Here is a 21,223-nt window from a genome sequence, read left to right as displayed (position 1 = left end):
TTGGTTGGGCCTGCCTGGCCTGCCTAGAGCTGGAAATTCACATTCAAAATAACAATCTTCAGTCCCTAACTTTTGAGGGATTCTTGGATAGCAGCAAAAACATATTTCACAGAGTGGCAGTTCTCATTGGCACAGGCCCAAAGGCAGAGATTTTAGGAGGAAAGGGCAGGTTAGGAGAGCTAGAGGGTTGAGATATTTAAAGGGTGAGCTCTCAAAGAAGCAGAACATGTTCCAAAATATATATCCTATAGTCCTCCAAGTCCATTAAGAAACATAAAGGGGGTGCCACATATAGCTTGAGTTTTCAGACCTACAGAGCTAAGCTTATAAACTCAAGCTTATTTCTGCACTTGAAATACAACCAAATCCAGATGGTTTTGCTGAAACTGCAAAATAACATTATTGCAGATGCCTAGACAGTAAGGACCCTTAGTCATTTAGAACCTGAATTGAAATGTGAAGCAAAGAAAGATTAGTATTTTGTGATTATGTAAGTAATTGGACTCAAGTTCCAGCCTTTTTAGCTTGTGACTTGGATAGCCCAGGTTAGCCCCTTCTTGCCAGATCTCAAAAGCTAAGCAGGGTCAGCCCTGGCTAGTACTTGGAAGGGAGACCATCAAGGGATACCAGGGGCATGATCAGGGCCAGTCCTCCCACTAGGCAAACTAGATGGTTCCCTAGGGCACCGAGAGGTGGGGGACGGCAAATTGGGCTCTCACTCCCCCTCCAGTGCCCCAGGCAAGTGCTTCACTTGTCTCCCTCCCACCTCCCCGCCACCACCACAACCACCGCTAGCCCCCTCTGGGCCGCCGCCCCCCCTAGCACTCCGTCCCGCACCCCTCCCACGGTGCTCCACTGGCCTGAGGAGTTAAAACGTGCAGGCACAAGCCGCAAAGCCAGCAAAACTTACTTTTAGCCGGCAACGAGCAGGAGGAAGGGAGAGAGCGAGCAGGCGCCGCCGCTTTTAGCCATTTCGGGCAGGATGCCGCGGGGGGGGGGGCAGGGAGCGGGGGGTGGGCAGGGTGCCGGAACGTGGCATTAGAGCTGGTTCTGGCATTGATACATGGGGGAGGGAGGGGGTGCGGAGGGGAGGGGGCGTGGAGTCGAAGGGGGGGAGCCGTGGGAGGGCACTTTGGGAGAGGCACCAGGCAGCAAGTCTGCCTAGAGTGCCTCAGGGTGTCAGGCCAGCCCTGTGCATGATGCAGAGGCAGGCAATGGCAAAACCATTTCTGAAATGTGTCTTGACTTAAAAACAAGTCTAGTTTGCCATCTAGTGTTGCATAATGCTAAAAGAGTTAGAAATTGTGGTGCCAGATCAGCTTAGGATCTCCTGGCTATATTACACACACGGCCATACAATAATAATTATTATTAAAAGGTGAAGGTAGTCCCCTGTGTAAGCACCAGTCATTTCCAACTCTTGGGTGACGTCACATCACAACATTTTCACGGCAGACTTTTTAATGCGGTGGTTTGCCATTGCCTTCTCCAGTCTTCTACACTGTTCTCCCCAGCAAGCTGAGTACTCATTTTACCGATCATGGAAGGCTGAGTCAACCTTGAGCCAGCTACCTGAATCCAGCTTCTGCCGGAATCGAACTCAAGTCGCGAGCAGAGAGCTCAGACTGCAGTACTGCAGCTTTACCACTCTGCGCCATGGGGCTCCTAATAATAATTATTAGCCTGTGACTATTTTGCCATGCCCAATAGTGCATTTTATCAATAAATTATCAACACCGCTTATCAACTAAGTGTGTATGTTTGCAAAACTCATTTCAAAGTTACCAGCTTACCGGGTTTTGATTCATCACACAGAACACGAGTTATATTTTGGCGTAAGTTTCCCAGCATGCTGAAGCTTGGAGCAAAAAACCATGCCCCTTCATCACCAACCATTTCTTTGAGTTCTGTCGTATCTGCAGCCTCTGTCCCAATGGCAACAATCTTGATTCTTTCCTTCTTCAAAGCCTGCACTGCTGTATGAAGATTGGGTTTGTCTGCTGGTGCAGTTGGCTTATCAGTGATAAGCACCAGAAAGTGTGCAATGCCAAGAGAAGATGTCCGACCACCGTAGGCTGCACCAAACCTTTCCCTTGCAAAATTCAAAGCTTTTGCAGTGAAGGCCTGTCCACGCAAAGGAGCCATTTGATCAATAGCTTCCCTTATTTTGGTCTTCGTCAAGAACTTATTCAGAGGAAAATGTTCAAAAGGAACACTGTTGTAGCTAACAGCCCCAAACTGGACATAGTCTTTTCCAACAATTGAGTTATTTACAACGGCCTTCATGAGCAGCTGTATACTCTGGAACTGCAAACTCAACCCATGCACTACAAAGATGATATCGGCCACTTCTGGTCTTTGGCATTCAACAGCTGAAAAAACAAAGCAGGATAGTTATTTATTATTTATTTTTATAAATCATTTTAATGCCACCTTTCCACTTGATCAGTGTCCCCAAAGTGGCACACATAAAAACATTTCAACAATTTAAAACCATATTTTAAAATGATAAAACAATTCAATAAAAGCCCATCAACAACACCAGGACCAGGGAGGAAGGCAGATAACTGTTATTGGGGATATCCCAAATAATAAAAAAAATCTTCACATGCCAGCCATGAATAGACAATGAATAGAGGGAGACAGATGAATCTCACTGGGGAGGGAGTTCCAAAGTTTTGGTGCCATGATCAGGGCTTTTTTTATAGCAGGAACTCCTTTGCATATTAGGCCCTGATATAGCCAATTCTCCAAGAGCTTACAGAGCTCTTAGTATAGGTCCTACTGTAAGCTCCAGGAGGATTGGCTACATCAGGGGTGTGTACAGGGCTGGCCCGATGCCTTGGGGCGCCCTAGGCAGACTTGCTGCCTGGCGCCCCCCCCCAAAGCACCCCCCACAGCTTCCCCCCTTTAGCTCCGCGCCCCCTCCCCTCCGCGCCCCCTCCCTCCCTCCCTTCCCCATATATCAATGCCAGAACCGGCTCTAACACCACGTTACAGCACCCTGCCCACCCCCGAACCCCCCCCCCAGCGCTCTGCTGGCCTGACCAACGTGGCTAAAAGCGGCGGCGCCCTACTCATCACCAGCTAAAAGTAAGTTTTGCCGGCTTTGCGTCTCGCTTTAACGCGCAGGCGTGAGCTGCGAAGCCGGCAAAGCTTACTTTTAGCCAGCAACAAGCAGGGGGAAGGGAGAGTGTGAGTAGGGCACCCGCCGCTTTTAGCCATGTCAAGCAGGCCAGTGGAGTGTTGCGGGGGGCACGTGGGACGGAGCGCCGGGGGGGCAGTGGCCCAGAGGGGGGGAAGGAGGCTAGCTAAGCGCTTGCCTGGGGCACCGGAGGGGGGGCAAGAGCCCAATTTTCTGCCCCCGCCTCTCAGCGCTCTAGGCAACTACCTAGTTTGCCTAACGGGAGGGCCGGCCCTGAGTGTGTGGCTTAATATGCAAAGAAGTCGCTACTACAAAAAAAGCCCTGCTGCCATCCATCTAGCCTCAGATGCTGGTGGCAACTCCAAAGGTGACCAGAGTTTTAAAACTCTTCCATCACCAAGATATCCCTTTGATCCCAGTGCTAAATGATAAACAGCCTCTTTTCAAAACACGGACAGAAAAGTGCCTAAACAATTGGGCATATCATGGCTGTCGAGCTTTTAACAGATGTTATGAGGATGGGATCTTGTCAAGAGAAGCATCATCAGCCAAAATTCCCTCTTCTTTGAAACTACTGGAGATACAGGAACCTTGTTTTTCTTTCCACTGGGTCTCAATCAAGAGTTGATGATACTTACGCGCCTCGGGGTTACAAATGTGAAAGAGTATTGTCTTTTCCAAATAAGGAAGGGATTCATAGCTGTCCTCGATAAGCACTCGACCTGGTGTTCCAGCAATTTCTTTAAGCTGGGAGTAGACCGCTTTGACTATTCCAACAGCATGGATGATGATGCCTTTTTCTCTGAGTCTTTTAGCAGGTTCCTCCACTTTATCATTAGATTTTCCATCTGTGACCACTATGAGGTGCTGCTTGACTTCTGGTCGTCCTCCCTCAGTTTGGTCAAAGTAAACAGTAGTATTGCTTAGAGCTTTCCCTGTACAGGTTCCCTCCAATATCTGCTCCATTGCAGATACTGCAGACTTCAGGTCATCTTTGTTCCTGTGCCTGTTGAGAGGGAATTCGACTTTTGTTTCGGAGCTGTACTTGATCACTCCAATCTGAACTTTATCAGCACCGATATCAGATTGGTTTATAATCCTGATGATGAAGTCCTTTGTCAGGTCAAACTGAAGCTCATCCATACTTTCGGAGGTGTCAATTAGGAAAATAATGTCAGCTTTTGAGTCCTGACATGCTGAAATTTTTTTTAAAACAAAAAGTGTGTTAAGTAAATTTGGTAAATATTTCCTCCCTAAATACTAAAATCATAGCAGTGGACAAATACAGGCTTCAGAGTGGAGGGCGGGATATAAATCCAATATCATCTTCTTCTAAATCTCTATAGAGCCAACAGAGATTTTCCTGATGGCTATTCCCTGCCTGCTACTAGGGGGAATTTTTATTTTAAATAGCAAATTAATATCATATTCTTATAACATTGTATTGATCTGTGTATCAGATTCTCTGAATTCCCAGTTCTCATTTTTTTAAAAAAACTCTCTAGATCCTTTTGTTGTGGAGATATAAGGGGAAAAGCATATCTATGAAGTGAAAAGGGCTAGCAATTTACTTTTTAAAAATGAAAGTTGGGGATTTAGCTGATTTGATAGACAGATTGATATAACATAATAGTGAGATCAAATTGTCTTTTTTAAAAAAGAAATGACAAAAAGACCGGGGGGGGGGGGGAGAATATAGCTGCTGCCAGGTCAGGGATGGAAGTTGCTGGCAGACTGAGGTAAGGGGAAATGTGGGGAAGCCTGTCACATGGAAAACCCATTGCTGCTGCACTATATTGGCAGCCACAGCAGCAACAGAGAACTCACAAAAACCCATCCCTGTGTGGGAAACGCCTATATACAGAGACAGTCCAAGGGCTTGGGGTACCCTAAACTGGCCAAGCCAGGCACTTCCTTGCTGGGCTGGGCACCCCTCCCCCGTGCTCCATATGTGTCCCAAACCACTGGCTAGCCAGTGGGCATACATGCACACCAAGTGACTAGATATGTCAGATTACAAGGCCTGGGGTGTCATGGGGATGCCCACTGGTGTCTCTGCACCCATGGCACCTAGGCAACAGCTTAGTGGGCAGACTGCCCCATGCCTATATAGCCAACACCCTGCTCTTTGTCCTGTTTCATGACCCCGCCCCCCGGTCAAATAATTGCATTTCTTACTTCTCACTGTTTAAAAAATATGGCCATATCCTACTATTTCCTTCCATTTGGTGCAGCCCTAACTCTGAATAGAGTTGTCAACTCCAGATCTGAAAATAGATGGAGATTTGAGGGTGGAGTTATGGAGGGGAGAGACCTTAGTAGGTTAGAATGCCATACAGTCCACTTTCAAAGCAGTCATTTCTCTAGGGAAAACAGAATAAATGTTGCATATAAAATAGATAAATAATAGTGATCTATGTCGTCTGGAAAGCAGCTGTAATTCCAGGGGATCTCCAGCCCTCACCTGGAGGTTATAACAATATCAACTATGGGACCACTGGGGGTTGGTATTAATATAACAAGAAATCCCCAACCACAGTGCATCAGGAATCTTTTAAACTTTCATGAAAATACACCATAATTATAAGCTCATGAAGATATACATACAATGTATACAACAGTAAAGCCACTACAATAACTTACATGCATCCAATACCCACAAGCCAAAATCAAGTCTCCAAGGTCCAAAATGTAGCTCAATGAAACAGTCTCTCCATGATAGCATTCCGGGACTTTGAAATCAATAAATCTAATAAACTAAACTAATAACTGTGGCTGGCCAGTGATTAATATATAGTCCGGTTTTGAATGCCCTTGATCTTCAGCCGTTATTCATGTGAGAGCATTATTCCCTGTGCCTGTAACTTTAATGCCAAAACTAACAAGCATATGAAACATACGTACAATGAGCCCCAACTTGCACTATCAGAAATTCACTACTCAGAATGCAAGGGAGAAAATTATTTAAATGGAACAGCATAAACCTTCAGTTTCTTTACTGACAATCCTTTCTTGATCCTTTTGTTGTGGAGGTATAAGGGGGAAAGCATATAACGTGGCGGCTAGGCTACTATTAGGGCTCCCAAAGTGGGAGCACATACAGCCGGGGCTGCGCGGACTGCACTGGCTGCCAATTGCATACAGGGTTCATTACAAAGTGCTGGTTATTACCTTTAAAGCCCTATATGGTCGAGGACCTGCCTACCTGAGGGACCGTCTCTCCCCATATGAGCCCCAGAGAGCACTGAGGTCAGCAGGGAAGAACCAACTGACTATCCCTGGGCCGAAGGAGGCAAAACTACAGAACACCTATATACGAGCCTTCTCTATTGTGGCACCACACCTATGGAACCAGCTCCCGGAAGAAGTGCGGGCCCTGCGGAGCCTTGAACAGTTCCGCAGGGCCTGCAAGACCATCCTTTTTAGGATGGTCTTTGCCTGACTAAACGCTTGATGGATTCGCCTTAAATGAGATCCGCCATCATATCTACTGATGGAATAGCACCAGAAATATTTAATGTTTAATTTTAACAGGAATGTTTTTAAGGTTAAATGCTGTTTTTAATACCTATTGTATAATTTATTGTATTGATATGTTGTTAGCCGCCCTGAGCCTGCCTCAGCGGGGAGGGCGGGATATAAATAAAACATTATTATTATTATTATTATATTATCCTATTCCTAGGCATGGAATTCTTGCTGAAACTACTGCCGCAGTGTTGAAATAGAATGCATCTCTGATGCTATTTGTCTGTCTTAAAGGGACTTTTAAAGGTAAAGGTAGTCCCCTGTGCTAGCACCAGTCATTACAGATCCATGGGGGACGTCACATCAAGACGTCTTCTTGACAGACTTTTTATGGGGTGGTTTGCCATTGCCTTACCCAGTCATCTACACTTTACCTCCAGCAAGCTGGGTACTCATTTTACCAACCTCAGAAGGAAGGAAGGCTGAGTCAACCTTGAGCCGACTACCTGAACCCAGCTTCTGCCGGAATCAAACTCAGGTTGAGAACAGAGAGCTTGAACTGTAGTTCTGCGGCTTACCACTCTGCACCATGGGGCTCCCTAAAGGGACCTTTACTATTTACAAATGCTTGAGGCTAACCTTGATTTTTCTTATTTAAAAAAATCTTTTGCTGGATTTTCCTAGTGGTTCTAAAATACCATATTTATGGATAAACCTAGCCTCTTGTCTTAACAAAGTTTCTGTGGCATCAACTCTGCTATGGATGTTTTTAAATCATACACAATGCTACTGCCTTTAGTTGTTCAGGTTTATGTCCACATTTTTGATAGTGGCTTAACAGGGGGACCTCACTGACCCCCCTCTTAATTGCTCAAAAGTGTTCAAGCGCCTTGGTCTTGAGCATCCTGGTGGTGCATCCAATATAATATTTTAAACATGGACATTGAAGGGCATATCAAATTCTTTTACTTTGACATGCAAAAATTTATCTTATTTGGAATCAAAGTTACAGGCACAGCGGATAATGCTCTCTCATGAATAACAGCTGAAGATCAAGGACATTCGAAACCAGACTATATATCGATCATGTGGGGGCATGAAAACTTTGGTTCAGAAACCTTACAGCAAGGGTGTGGAACCTCCATCCCAAGGGCCATATACGGCCCTCAAGGTCACTTGGTGTGGCCCTTGAGGATTGCTGGACTGAACCGAACCATGTGGCAGCCTCCCTGGGGCCTGATTGGCCAGCGAGGACCATGGGCCCAGCCACACTGTGCAGCAGCCTCCCCAGGGCCAGGCAGGGATCACAGGGCCTAGATGTACTGTGCAGCAGCCTCTCTGGGGCCTGGCTGGGCGGCCAGAATTGCTGCAGGGCCTGGAAAAGTTACTGTCACAGTTCAGTTTGCACTTGATTATCCCAGATGGTGTGACCTAATGTGCTAATGAGTGTGTGACTCATATTAGCATATTAGGGGGTGTGGTCTAATATACTACTGAGTTCCTGCTGGGCTTTTTCTACAAAAAAGCCCTGGACCTAGGCATTTGCCTAGGGTGGCGGGCCATTATTTGTGCACGCACGCATGCCATATTAGGCTCTCCCCACATGACTTCAAATAGAAAAACAATTATTTGCCTTAATTTTGCAGGCCCGAATTATTCTCCCTCGACGGAACAGTTTTTTAAACTGATAATTTTTTATGGCCCCCAAATGTTGTTATAAATATCCCTATGGCTCTTGGCAGAAAAAAGCTTCTCCACCCCTGCCTTATAATGCCCACGGTTTTCAGTTGTACACCTTCGTAGTGCCAAACACTGGTAGAATAGTTTTGGTAGCATGGTACAAGAGGGTCAAGACTAGGATCTGGGAGAGCCAGGTTCAAATTTTCACTCTGCCATGGAAGCTGGCTGGGTGACCTTGGGCCAGTCATACACTCTCTGCCTAACTTACCCCAAGAAAAAGAATTGTGCCCTTTCTTCTGCTATTTTATCACTGGAAACAATCTTCTGTATGCAGCTTTTACCCTCATTAGGGAAAAAAATTATTGGTGCACACGAGTTTTCCTCAACAGGAGTGGTGGTTCTTTGAGAAAACAGCAGGGCAGGGCAGAGTGCCATCTACTTCATCAACAGATGGTCATGGACCTCAATCCCTTTCTCAATAAAACAATCCCGGAGTCTTTTTTTTAAAATATGTTATCAGGATTTTTAAATTCACCTTGGAGAATCATGTTTGAAACCTTCCTGCTGCAGTCACACAGCAAATGTACCAAGGGAGGTATTACACCACAAGATGGTTTACACATGTTGTAACTACTTCCCCAAATGGTCATGTTTATGAGGCCAGCTGTTTCTTCCCTTGACTTCCCTTGACTTACTTGTCTAGAAATTAATGCCAATTAATGCCAAATGACATTTGATTATGGAGGTGTTAGGATGTTTGCTATGACAGAGCCTCAAAGTCCTTTAAAGAAAACACCTTACCTTTAGGAGAACAGATCTCCCGCACCACATCAAGTTTGATGCGTTGCAGGGAATCAAACTCGTTCACCAAAAAAGTCTGGTTTTTCTTTCCAGTTATCTGATCCAGTTGTTCTTTGCTAGCATTCCTGACACCAATAGCATATATCTCAATCCCTTCCTTTCGCAGTTCTGCTGCTGGTTCAATCACCTCATCTTCGGATTCACCATCTGTAATAAGGATGAGGTACTTTGGAACACGGTTCCTGGCAGCCTCCTTAAACCTCTTCTTCATGTCTTTTAAAGCCATTCCTGTGTTAGTACCACCGCCCAGTTGCTGGATCGCGTCGATGGCTTTCTTTAGTTTTGCCTTCATTTCGTACTTGCTGATTGTGAACTCCAGTTTTGGAGAACTTTCATATTGAACAACTCCAAACCGAACCCTATTGGGGCCAACTTGAAACATATCGACCATTTCATTCATGAAAGTCTTCATGGCTCTGAAGTGCTTTGGAAAGATGCTGCCTGATCCATCAATCAGGAAATAAATATCTGCTTCCTCAGTCTGCTGGCAGCCTAATAACATAGGAGTAAGAGAGAGAAAAGAAATATTTATTGTTTATAGCCAAAGGCCATCGCAATAGAAAATTAAGAACTTAATGATTAAAAAAGACTAAAAGCATCATAAAAAGAAATCAGTTACAAGATAAGATATAAAAGCAAGTAATATTGAATTACAGAAATGCAATTACCATTAGGCTCAACCATAGGAAACCTAATTAATCACAAATGTTAATATATGATAGAATTATGAACACCTGAAATAAAACCAGTTAGTCATAAGATTTATTTACTGAAATGGCAATCCTGGCCCTAACTTTTTTTGCAGCTAGGGTAAAGAGCGACGCTCTGTAGATTACGAACAGGTCAGTATCAGATAGTAAAAAAACCAGCTTGTCGAGATCAGAGGAAAACTTTTGTCCCTTTAACAGGTTTCCTATGTTATTAGCTTCCTAATAACATGGGAAACAAGAAGTGAATGGTAGAACAATATTCATTTATTGCAACACAGAAAACAAATGCTTAAAGTCAACCCAAAAAAGGGAATTGCTGTTAGATAGAAGATTTAATATAATTACTTACATTTCCAAGACAACAACAAACAGTGGGTGAATACGAGAAATCTACTTAGAAAGGTGTAACAGGACTGTGTAGATTTAGCAACTTGGGTTAAGTCCAGACTAGTGTGAGTGTGTGGGAAGAAAATATATTTATTGTCAGGGGTGGAATTCTAGCAGGAGTTCATTTGCATATCAGGCCACACTTACTGATGTAGCTTACAAGGCTCTTGGAGGATTGGCTACATCAGGTGTGTGGCCTAATATGCAAAGGAGCTCCTGCTAGAATGCCACTCCTGCTCATTGTACAGTAAGGGATGCAGAAGGGGTGGTAAATTCTTCATCCCCCCCCCCCTCACTTTCCTGCTTGAAACCATTTCTTCCTAGGCAGTTTCCTTCCAGAGGGAGCTACCTCCAGTCTTGATGCCTTATCAGAAGAAAAACATCTGGAAACAGTTTCTTGGGGGAAAACATGGGCAGCAGAAGGATTCAACATTCCCCTCCTCTTCTGCCCATCTGTGGTATCCTTTATATGGGCCCCATCCTCCTCCTGTTTTATAAGGATTCAGTACAAAATTCAGTGTAACACATAGGTCATGGCTACATGCTACGAAAACTAATGTGGTGTTGTAGTCAGAGGTTTGGACAAACTCACTGCACCGCCACAAAGCTCACTGACTGACCTCTGGCCAATCACACTCTCTCAGCCTAACCTATCTGATAGGAAGAAGAAGACCATAGATTTATATCCTGTCCTTCTCTCTGAAACAGAGCCTCAGAGTGGCTTACAATCTCCTTTATCTTCTTCCCCCACAACAGACACCCTGTAAGGTGGGCAGGGCTGAGAGAGCTCTTACAGAGCAGCTGCCCTTTCAAGCACAGCTCTGCAAGAGCTATGGCTGACCCAAGGCCATTCCAGCAGCTGCAAGTGGAGGAGTGGGGAATCAAATTCAGTTCTCCCAGATAACTGGCTCTCAGGGTTGTTGTAAGGATGAAATGGGAAGGATGATCTATGTATACTGATGGAGGTGACTGCTCACAAAGTATAAGAAAATCACTGATTCAACCCACTGGGTCATCTGGTAGTCATCAGCTGGAGTTTACACAAGTTTGTTTAAATGATATTCTGGGAGTAACAGTGGCATAAATCCTTTACCTCCTTTCAGGCTACGGGTCATCACTGGGATTACAAATGCTTGTTCCACAATCTCATTACAAAGCCGTTTCTTTATCTTCCATTCAATGTCTGGTTGCTTCATGTTGATGACATGTTTCCTTGAGGGATGAGTTGCAATTTGACGAAGCAAATAGCTCTCTGAGATGTTTTGGATGCCCACAGCATACACAGTAACATCACTATGACGAAGATTGAATGCTGGTTCAATGAATTTATCTAATGAGTAGCCATCAGTGATCACCACAGCCAACTGCTGTACTCCTTGATCCCTCCTGCTACCTGCCTCCTTAGTGAAAACCTCCTTTCTCAGGAAGTCTATAGCAGCACCAGTATACGGTTGCCCACCATGGTATGGCAACTTTTTCAGATAGTTCAGGACCTCTGATTTGTCTTCAAATGCATCCAGAGTGAATTCTAATCTTGGCTCATCACTGTAAAGTACCAAGGCAACTTGTACGTTATTTGGACCAATGACCAGAGCATTAACAATCCTGAGTAGAAAAGCCTTGGTCAACTGGAAATTCTCTTCACCGACCCGACTGGATTCATCCACAAGGAATGCAATGTCCGCTAGAGATGCACTGGAACAATCTGCGAACAAATGCAAGAGAAGGTAGAAAAATAATGTGTTAAATCCTGCAAATGTGGATCCTATTACTCTCTTTTGCTTGGGAGAAAGACTTCCTCCAATCGAGCAATTCAAGAGAAAAAGACTTCCTCCAACAGAGAATGACTTTTATTATGGAGAAGACTTTTCCTTGTTGAATGCAGTCTTTCTCTGGTGGAAGAAGAGTTGGTGGAGAGAGTCATACGGTCAAGAGGCCTCCCATCCTTAATTTCTTAGGTATGGCCAATCTTTCCAGAACAACAGAGAGAACGGACAACCAGAGGGGTTTTATCACTCCAGGGCACTCCAGATATGGGCAGCGGATATTTACAGGACAATTTGGGATAACGTAATGGGAAGGAACAGATTAGAAAATAAAACCTGAAGGGGACAATTTAGATAAGATTGGTGTCAATGAATGATGTACAGGAATTAATCTGAAGGGTAGGGATCTAGAGTGCATTACTACTTCTGCAGCCCAATCTGCTCCTCCTGAACATTTTCAAAACATTGCTATAGGCCTGTTACATAGCAGGCAAGGTGCAGGGTCCTGGTCAGAGCTGTAATCTTCCCTTTGTGAATGTACAGGAACACAAAGTGTACATATATTAGGAGGTCTTTGTCGTGTGTGAACTGCATCCATCTTGATTATATTGATAATAGCCCCTCTTCAAAATTTAAGGGTAGCCCCCAAGAAATAGTGGCCCTCATTTGGAAGAGTATGTGCAGTTCTGATCACTGTATCTCAAAAAGGATACTGCGGAGCTGGGAAAAGTACATTATGGGTGATAATAGATGGGCGTTTTAAGCCGCCCGTGGGGCCGGACGGCAGGCAGATCAAAAAAGCACATCCACATGCACATATCTGCCTGCCATCCCCCTGGAAGGCTGGGAAGCGCCTGGGGAGCCAGGGACAGGCAGGTGAGCGCTCCAGATGCTTCCTGTGGCTCCCGCAGCCTGTACCTCTTCCAAGTGCCAGCGGGAGGCTCTCTTCTGAGGAGGCTTGATGCCACCCTGAGCCGGCCATTTGTTGTCAGCCAAGAAGGCAACCAAAATGACTAGAGGGTTGAAGTACCTTTCCTATGAGAAAGGCTGAAGAGTCTGGGACTTTTCAGTTTGGAAAAAAGATGACTAAGGGAGGACATGAAAGAGGCTTATAAAATGATGCACACCATGAAGAGACTTGACAAAGAAAAAAAAATTCTCCCTCTCCCAAAATAATAGAACTCAAGGGTATCCAATGAAGCTAATGGCAGTAGATTCAGAACAGACAAAAGAAAATACTATTTTATACAATGGGCGTTTTCGCACTGACCTTTTACTGGCGCGACCACCCTCCTCACGCCGGTGGATCTGCAGGGATTTCGCACCAGAAGCGCCGGCGCAGCCAAAAGAGCCGGCTACTTCCGTCGCGAAACCCGCTCAAACGTTTTCCTGCTTCTTGGCGGTTTCCGTTTGAGCGGGTTTCGCGACGGAAGTTGCCGGCTCTTTTGGCTGCGCCGGCGCTTCTGGTGCGAAATCCCTGCAGATCCGCTGGCGTGAGGAGGGTGGTCGCGCCAGTAAAAGGTCAGTGCGAAATCAGCCAATGAGTGACTTAAATGTGGGATTCATTGCCAGAGGATGTAGTATGACCACAAGCTTAGACAGCTTTAAAAGGGGATTAGCATGGAGAATAGGTCTATCAGTGACTACGAGTCATGGATTGGTGACTAAACAGAACCTCTAAGTACAGAGGCAGTAAACCTCTGAATGCCAACTCCAGGGGGCAACATCAGAGGAAGGCCTTGGCCTATATGACTGTGGTTGGCCCTCCAGAGTAATTAGTTGCCCACTGTATGAGAAAGGCTGCTGTACTAAATGGACCACTGATATGATTCAACAGGGTTCTTCTTACATTCTTATTTTTTATGATCTGCAGCAACCTTGGTTGTCACATACATAAAACATCTCAAGAAGCTAGAGAAATCGTCAGATACACCAGTTTTTATTGAGACCCACAGTAGTCATAAACCCATGGCCATTAGACTATTTAAACTGTGTAAACCCGACACAGGAGGCTTCCCTATACTGAATCAGACTTAATATTGTCTACTTTGACTGGCAGCAGAGAGAGGGTGATGTGAACAACTTCTGCCTGAGACCCTGGAGTAGGGGCAGTCCTAATGATTTTGAGGCCTTGGGCAAAAGGCCAGGATAGGGCTCCAGAATCATTGTCCCTACACACACTGAGACCCAGCACTGAATGGTCTTCACCCTATGTGAGGCTAGTGGGAGCCATCACCAGCCCCAGAAGCCAGGTGCCCAAGTCCTAGACCAGCCAGGTAACAATGGTGATAGATGCAGGAGTTTGCAGTAGGAATGGGGCTGTGGCTGGTTGAAGGCTCTCATCCAGCAGTGCTCATAAACAATGTTCCCTCTAAGCTGAGTTAGTGTGAGCTAGCTCACAATTTTTTAGCCTCCGGCTCACACATTTTTGACTTAGCTCAGGAAAAATGGCCCCAGAGCAAACTAATTTATGCAGTAGCTCACAATTTTAATGCCAGTAGCTCACAAAGTAGAATTTTTGCTCATGAGACTCCACAGCTTAGAGAGAGTATTGCTCATAAACTAAGATCACTCTTGCCCTGAAGAGTTGCTGCCAATCAGAGCAGACACTACTGACGTTGATGGATCAGCATTTTAATTCAGGCAGCTTCATGTGCTCAACCTGATACACATTTCTGTTCCTCACACATTTATACTATCTGCGGAGGAAGAGGTGTGCATGAATTTGGTCTCTACCATGTAGTTCTCTCATCTATAGACACAACTATACCTTCTGGAGCCTCTGCAGCTAGAGCATCCTTGAACTCTTTCTGAGCTGGTCCAGCCAAAATATCCTTTACATTCTTGTGAAATTGAATAACGCTCTGTTCATCATGCACTTGGAAAACCCAGGGAGAGGTAGCAACTGTATGCAGTTCTTCCCTGTCAGAATTTAAGACTCCAACAGTTATGATGTTTATGCCTGTTTCTTTCAGCTCCTGAGCAGCTTCTGTGACATCATCTTCAGATTTCTCTGAGGTGACCACTACAATATATTGAGGTATTCCTTGGTTCAATCGACTCCCAGCTTCTTCAGTAAAATAAGCATCACGCAGAAATCTCAAGGCACTCCCAGTTTGCAAAGGGCCTCCCTGGAATTGAACACTTCCCTGGATGTGATGGAGAACATCGTTCTCATTCTCATATGTTTTCAGCAGAAATTCTACCTGCCCATCTTCATTGTATTGTGCAAAGCCAATTCTGTATTTGTTGACCCCAACATCCAGGGATTCAACAATTTTGGCAATGAACGTTTTTATTTCTTCAAAGGTAGAAGATTTCATTACATCGGAGGAGCCCACAAGGAAAACGACATCACCATTCTGCTTTAATGAATCTGGAGAAAAAGAGATTACAGATTCTCTGTTTTAAAAATATTGTAAAATCTACTGTTCTTTTGTATGTGTGTGTGTGTGTTCACTGAAAGTATTGTTATTGACACACTGTACAAACAGTATTGCTGAAATGCATCAAATGATTCTCATATTCCGTTTGAATTTCTGACAATACAATGATTGTTCAACATACTATCAGTGAATGATGAAAATAGCTTTTGGATGAGAATTTATACCTAAAATGCAGTTAAAGTCCTTTGGAGAGCTGGACCATCACCACAGGCTGGCCAGCTGCAAGAACCTGAGGGGAGGCAAACAGGATCAGACTAAGGGTCCCTCTAGTTTATTAGCCAATTCCCAGTAGTGGTCAGTCAGATGTCAGCTATTGGCTTTCACAGTTTAGCAATCTGACAGACTTTGGTTGCATCCAGAGCAAGGGTTCTCCATTTTCCTGTCATTGCTCCGGTGAACACACAGGTCATTTTCGCACTGACCTTATTCCGGAGCGACGTCCCTCTTCACCGCGCAGCGTCTGCGCGGATTTCGCACTAATTGCTCCACAGAACCCGGAAGAGCCGCAAAGTCCCGCGGCTTCTGCGTCGCAAATGTAAACTGGTTTTTGGCGGTTTACATTTGCAATGCAAAAGCCGCGGGACTTTGCGGCTCTTCCGGGTTCTGCGGAGCAATTAGTGCGAAATCCGCGCAGACGCTGCGTGGTGAAGAGGGACGTCGCTCCGGAATAAGGTCAGTGCGAAAACAACCACAGACATTCACACTGGGAAAGGAATGCCTACACTGGTAGTTTCCTCCATCTGTTGCTGTTTTCTCTACCTTTCCTGCTTCTGTAACCATAACACTGGGCTGGGGGTTTTAATTTTATTTTTAAAAAAACAGCAATTGCTATTGTACTTTATCTCAATAATGTTGTAGTTTATAGCCACAACACACTAGTTCCTTTGAATTCTCTGCTATGTACTCCCTAGTCCCCTTGTGGTTCAGTCTCTATCTGACAGGACTGGCTCTGCATGTTTTTTGAGGGGAGGCAAAATTAAAAAATGACACCCCCTGTGGGCCCATTCTATCTTATGGGCCAATAGACTAAAATGGACTCCACACCCAATTTGGCGCCCCCCCCTCTGGTGGCGCCTGGGGCAAGCACCCCCTCTGCCCCCCCTCGATCCAGTCCTGCTATCTGATAACCTCAATTAGTCACCTGTAAAATTGAAATAATAATTATCACAAAGGACTGATGGAAGAAAACAACATCACCTACTAAGGCTACAGAAACAGATGAGCAATATAATTGAATTGACAACAAATTACATTTTAATTAAGGCAAATAACTTTCAACCCTCAGTTGGTCCTCTGGAAAAAAGACTTAAGCATATCAAGTTTGGGGTTTATTTCTACCCCTTGCCAAATTCCAATGATTTGAAACAACAAAACTATGCTTTGGAACTAAGATATTAGAATAATATAAACTTACATGAATTTTAAAAGACATCTTAAAATACTAATTTCTAACTTTTTTTGTACCTTAAGGTATTTTTCTACCCTAAGAACCTCTCTCTCTGTGGATGAAAAGGATCATCACATTGTCATGAAGGGCTATATCTCTCCAGAGCACCTTAAAAGGGTCTCTTGGGGCAGTGTTTCGGGGGCGGAGGAAACTCATGGGACATTTTTGTTTACCCTAACATGTTACATGAGCTACCCTCAATGGCAAGATGTGTAATTTTTGCAGTAGATTTCTATCCGGGGGGGGGGGGGGTGTCTGTTTACACAGCATAAACTGTAAGTGTTTAATAGCTGTACACCTGGACATTGTTTACTACTTTATCAGTAACAGTGTCTTAAGGGGAAATGGTTCTAGAGCCACTTTTCTCTGCATTCTGCAGCCTCCCCCCACCCCCTACCATACAATTAGGGTAGCTGATTCACCTTGAGGTTATATTTAATCTACTTCCTGAAAATTATCTCCCTGTGTTATTTATGAATCGTTCATAAGATTAGGGCCCTGTGGGACCTATTATTGTTTCACGGGGCCTGTAAAACAGAGCTGTTCCACCAGGCCTTTGGCTGAGGTGGCAGATGCTCAATCATCTGGCCTCCCTGCTAAAAGCTGCCTCTTGCATTTGCCCATGCAGAGTGACATTATTATTGTCTTGCTGTGACTCATTTTTTAGGGTTTTCAGCCTCCAAGTGGTGTCTGGAGATCTTCTTCTTTTACACCTGATCTCCAGCTGGCAGAGATCAGCTCCCCTTAAGAAAATGGCTGCTTTGAAGGGTAGGATTTATGGCATTGTACCATGCTGAGGCCCCTCCCCTCCCCAAATCCTGTTCTCTCCCGGCTCCACTCCCAAAGTCTCCAGGTATTTTCCAACACTGACCATATTTACCATCTATCCAGCTACTAGGGCTATAATGTAATGCATATTTTTCCATCTTTTAGCTGTTTTTAAGTATTTATTGTGTTAACTGGTTTTTAATGTTTTTGTGACATCTGATGTTACCCTCCCTGAGCCTATTTGCGGGAAGGGTGGGATATAAATCAAATCAAATAAATAAATCATAGAAATCACCATGGCTAACACTAAATGTAACTCTTCATGGTCTCATGGTAAATTTAAATAACTGATAAAGCATCTATGTGGCTGCCAAAATGTCAACATGTACAACAATTCCACTTACCTTTAATTTGTCTCTCCACTTCAAAGCACATGGCTTGGAGAAAAGTTCTAGTGAGATCTGAACTGTCAATATTGAACAAAAACTTATCAGAAGGCCTGCTGGCAATTTCCTGAAGCCGATCAGTAGCCCGGGCACCAGTTCCCACCGCATATACAGAGATTCCTCTTGCCCTCAGTTTGCTGGCTGGTACTTTGAATTCATCATTAGATTTTCCATCTGTGATGAGAATGAGTACCTGGGGGATGTTTTCCTGCATTCTGCTTCCAGTGGATTTAGTGAAGTATTCAGTCCTGATGAAATCTAACGCAGCACCTGTGTGAGTACTTCCACCGCGCAAAGTCAAATTCTGTATATGTTCCAGAATATCACTTTTCAGAGAATACTGATTTAGAAGAAACTCCTTGAAAGTTTTACGGCTGTACTGGGCCAGGCCAATTCTAACCCTGTCACTGCCAACATCAAGACTGGAGATCAGGACAGTGAGGAAGTCTTTCACCTTCTGAAAATACTTCTCAATGCTGCTTGAACTGTCCACCAGGAATACAATATCAGCCACAGTGGCTTTTCTGCACACTAAATGAAAAAAGAAGCAAAAATGGGAAAGGCTGATAAGGCATAAACTGATTTAGGCTGATAAAGGCATAAACTGATAAGACTGATAGGCATAAACATTGATTTGTGCTTAAACTCTTTCCCGTCTATTCTTTTGTCACCCTTCCAATATTTTTTTCAATGTTAACATTCTAAACAATTTGAATAGATCTACTCTTGTTTGGAACAAATTATAATTATTAAGCCCAAACAAGCATTTATGCCTAATTATACTGATCCTGTTATACAGATATGAAAAATTAGTCATAAAGGATGTGGAATTACTGGAAAAGAGCAATTTTAAAAAGCAGACATAATTTGTCCAGAGTTTATTTTTTGTTACTCAAAAATCTGGCAAATGATAAAAAACATCATAATAAAAGAAGCAGATAAGGGGAAGCCCTTATAATACAGGATATGGCAGACTACCTAAAAAAGATTATGAGGCAAATATCACAGCAGTCATTTTATATGAGGATACATTATGACCCTACAAATCATGTTTTGGGTCTGATTAAAATTATGGTAAGAGATACCTTATTAGTGGGACACATCACAGATTATATGGCCTAATGAGTAAGTTTCCTTGGGTACCCATTTTTTTATACCCTGTTCAAGATGCACAAATTGGGACAGCCCCATCTGGGATGACCTACTGTCTCCAGTTTTAATTCCGTATTAGAACTCCTTTCTAAATACATAGATTTTTAGCTGTGAAGGAGATTCCTGCTTTTTTGAACGACACCAAAGACTTCATAATTAATTATTTATTTTATTTATTTATTACTTCACATTTATATCCCGCCCTCTCCGCAAGCGGACTCAGGGCGGCTTACAACATCATAAAAACAATTCAATTCAATAAAACATATAAAAACATAATTTACTTATCAATTTTAAAACCATTCTAGCACTGTTTCAATCCAATATAGGCGGTATTGACTTCCGACTATGATCGCCAGCATTCTGTAGGATGTCCTGGTGGCAGCCCCTTAAGACTGAAGGCACCTATCCTGGCCATTAGCACTCTAGTCATGTTAGATATAGTGTCACCACTCACTTTATACTAATATACCTCACAAGGAGGTGAGATATTGTATCCAAGAAACTTTAGAGAAGAGACAAGAGCAATTGCCCCACACATTTTTTTTCTTTTAGAACTGGTAGACCTATTTCTGGAAAAGAATTATTTTCGCTTTAAGGAGGATTTTTATTTACAAATAAGGGGCATGACCATGGGGGGCACTTTTGTGCCTAGTTCGGCCAATTTGTTTATGGCCAAACTAGAGGAGGACTTCATTTGTAATAGAGATATTACTCCCTATTTTCAGAATATTGTATTCTATAAGAGATTTATTAATGACATCTTTCTGATTTATAGAAACTGTGATAAGATTGAGGGATTCATTATGTGGATAATACAATTCATCTGTCTGTTAAGTTCACTAGTCCAATGGACCACAGTGCCATTACTTACTTGGATACAGAAGTTTTTAGAACTGAGGACAATACATTAGTAGTGAGACCCTTTGTGAAAACTGTTAACAAAAAAATCATAATTGAGGTTTGATTCACATCATCCCAGACATTTATGCCTTAATTTGCCCTATGGGCAATTTCTACGTATACTCAGAAATTTTACACATAGAGAGCACTTTGAGACTCAAGTGGCTAGAATGTCAGATCATTTTCAAAGGAAGTGGTCAAAGGAGCCCTTCACCATGCTTGACAAACCAATAGACAAGGTTTACTTAAGGACAAATTGTGGCCCAAAATGATAATTTTATGTGTGCATTTGATTATAATCATATGTTGGCTCAAATTAGGAGGATTATTTCTAGATATTGGTTCTTGGTTAGGGACATTCTGGGTTGTGAGCATTTACCCTTTATTGGATTATGAAGAACTAAGAACATAAGAAATATCCTGATTTAGTCAGATATTATGGTGCATTCAAAGATACAGGAGTCAAGTTTGAGAGGCATTTCCAGTGTGGGGCCTGTTCTATATGTGAGTATGGGAGATGGATGAACTTATGTTACCTTTTTAAAGAAAGAAATTAACAAGATGGACATGTGCAACTAAAAAAAATTACATATCTGATAAAATGTGCATGTTATAAATTGTATGTTGGCTCTCCATTAGAGCATTAGAGCACCGTTCACTAATTAGGACTTTAAATTATGATGCTCTCCTTACGTAGCACTTTGTGCTACACAAACATTCTTCTAGTGATTTTAGCTTCCTGGTGTTGGAGAAGTTTGAATTGCACCCATATGTACATGCAGTTGTTCATAAATCATTATTGCGGAGAGAGTGCTACTGGATTGACACACATAGGACTCTTGCCCTGCAGGGACTTAATCACAATATGAAATTGTTCTCCTTTTTGTAACCAAGTTTAATTTAGGCTTACCTATCTATTATGAGTATGATTGTATTCCATCTGAGTACCTGAGTATTACCCCTTTAAGTGGTCTTAGTTTGGACCTACAGGTGTATGTAATCAGTCAGTTGTTTTGTCTATAAAGTCTATTGATGTATTGTGGC

General features: G+C 43.4%; 1 protein-coding gene across 1 annotated transcript in view; it reads right to left on the bottom strand.

The window, feature by feature from the left end:
* Positions 1-1,770: 1,770 nt before the first annotated feature.
* The window catches only part of LOC132577920 (collagen alpha-4(VI) chain-like), a 41,622-nt gene continuing 22,169 nt past the window's right edge, over positions 1,771-21,223 (bottom strand). The window contains exons 3-8 of the mRNA XM_060247710.1: positions 18,083-18,655; positions 14,788-15,393; positions 11,345-11,956; positions 9,095-9,646; positions 3,784-4,341; positions 1,771-2,372 (exon numbers count right to left, since the gene is read on the bottom strand). Coding sequence (XP_060103693.1) covers positions 1,771-2,372; positions 3,784-4,341; positions 9,095-9,646; positions 11,345-11,956; positions 14,788-15,393; positions 18,083-18,655 — 3,503 coding nt within the window. The remainder of the gene's footprint in view (positions 2,373-3,783; positions 4,342-9,094; positions 9,647-11,344; positions 11,957-14,787; positions 15,394-18,082; positions 18,656-21,223) is intronic.

Source organism: Heteronotia binoei, chromosome 10 (genome assembly GCF_032191835.1).
Source record: "Heteronotia binoei isolate CCM8104 ecotype False Entrance Well chromosome 10, APGP_CSIRO_Hbin_v1, whole genome shotgun sequence".
NCBI classification, from domain to species: Eukaryota; Metazoa; Chordata; class Lepidosauria; order Squamata; family Gekkonidae; genus Heteronotia; species Heteronotia binoei.
The sequence above is the reverse complement of the archived record's forward strand: the minus strand, read 5'-3'. Positions and strand labels throughout refer to the sequence as shown.